Source organism: Eimeria maxima, genomic scaffold (assembly GCF_000499605.1).
Source record: "Eimeria maxima Weybridge genomic scaffold, Emw_scaff2128, whole genome shotgun sequence".
Taxonomy (NCBI): domain Eukaryota; phylum Apicomplexa; class Conoidasida; order Eucoccidiorida; family Eimeriidae; genus Eimeria; species Eimeria maxima.
The window spans coordinates 2,725-4,266 of NW_013565003.1; the positions used below are offsets into that span (position 1 = coordinate 2,725).

General features: G+C 57.2%; 1 protein-coding gene across 1 annotated transcript; it reads right to left on the reverse strand.

The window, feature by feature from the left end:
* Positions 1 to 223: 223 nt before the first annotated feature.
* EMWEY_00057380 (hypothetical protein, conserved) lies at positions 224 to 1,542 on the reverse strand (the record flags this gene model as incomplete). Its single annotated transcript, XM_013480611.1, has 1 exon — positions 224 to 1,542. A coding segment is annotated over one exon (1,319 nt), but the record flags the coding sequence as incomplete, so codon positions are not given.

The window sequence follows — 1,542 nt, forward strand, 5'->3', positions numbered from 1 at the left end:
TGCATGCATGCACAATCGGTGTGCATGCATGCATGAATGCATGCATGCATGCGCGCATGCATGCTATATGTCTGCTGTACTCCCGCATGCATGCATGCATGCATGCATGAACTTCTGTGCCTGCTTCCCTGCATGCAGCAGGGCGTGCATGCATGCACACAACAGTGCATGCATGCAGCAGTGCATGCATGCATGCATGCATGCGTGCACGTGGTGCGTATATCTACTTAAGGTCTTTAATATTTTGAATGGAGACAGTTGTAATAGAAAGGGGACAGACAGTTGAAGACTCAGAAGAAAACTCAGCAGGTGTACCCGCTAGCTGCTTCAGGTCGCTGCTGTTGCTGCTGCTGTTGCTGCTGCTGTTGCTGCTGCTGCTGTTGCTGCTGCTGTTGCTACTGCTGTTGCTGCTAAGCGCTTCCGCTGTTGGCAACACACTGCTCTGTACCACAAAAGACTGCTGCGGGTGCTGGAGCAATAAATCCTGCTGATGCTGCAGCAGCTCCTGTTGCTGCTGCAGCAGTTCCTGCTGCTGCTCCCCCTGCTGCTGCGTCATGCTGCATGCAGCAGCAGCAGCAAGTGCTGTTGCTATATCCAAGGGGCTCTGCTGCTTTGCTGCTGAGTGCCCCGGTACTCTATCATCTAGAGTTCCAGGCAGCCAGCTAGGCGCTGCTGCTGCTGCTGGCAGCAGCGTCTTGCTGCTGTTGCTGCTGCTGTTGCTGCTGGCGAAGGGGTGCGCCGAAAGGCGCGAACCCCCTGCTCCTAAGGACTCTAAAAGAGCAGCAGCTACTGATAAATCAAAGTTGTTCTGCTGCTCCCGCTGCTGCTGCTGCTGCTGCTGCCGCTGTTGCTGCTGCTGCTGCTCTTGCTGCTCTTGCTGCTCCTGTTGTTGCTGCTGCTGCAGCGCATAAGTAAGCAGCTGCTGCAGCGCATGCTGTGGGTCAAAGGGAACCTGTGGGGCACCTAAGCCCCAGCTGCTGCTGTCTCCTAAGTTATTGCTGCAGCTGTTGCTGCTGCTGCTGCTGCCTCCTCCCATGCCATGTGAATTAAGCCAATCTTCAGCCAGCTCGGCTTGCCGCCGTCGCTGCTGCTGCAGCTGCTGCTGTTGTTGCTGCTGCTGCTGTTGTTGCGATCTGCGCCACTTGAGAGACGCTGAGTCCGACACTCTGTACAAAGGAGAATCTCTATTCTCTCCTGCTGCTGCTGCTGCTGCTGCTGCTGCAGGACTGAAGTGGGGGTCTGTATTAGCAGGTGGGTGTGTCTCTCTCCTGCGCTGCCACGAGTCTTTCCTGTTGCTGTTGCTGCTGTTGCTGCTGTTGCTGGCACGGGGGCCCCTCCATGAGGTTGCACTTTCTCCTGTCTCCTTAGAACCCCATAAACCAAGGGCCCCCCCTGTGGAGGACCTCCCTCCCCATGTAGCTCTCTTATGTGTCCCTGCAGCAGCAGGAGCAGCAGGAACAGCATTCGTTGCTGCTGCTGCACCTCCCTTCCCACCTGCTGCCGAATTCCCTCCCGTCCCCGCCCCGCCCGCCCCCGCCGCCC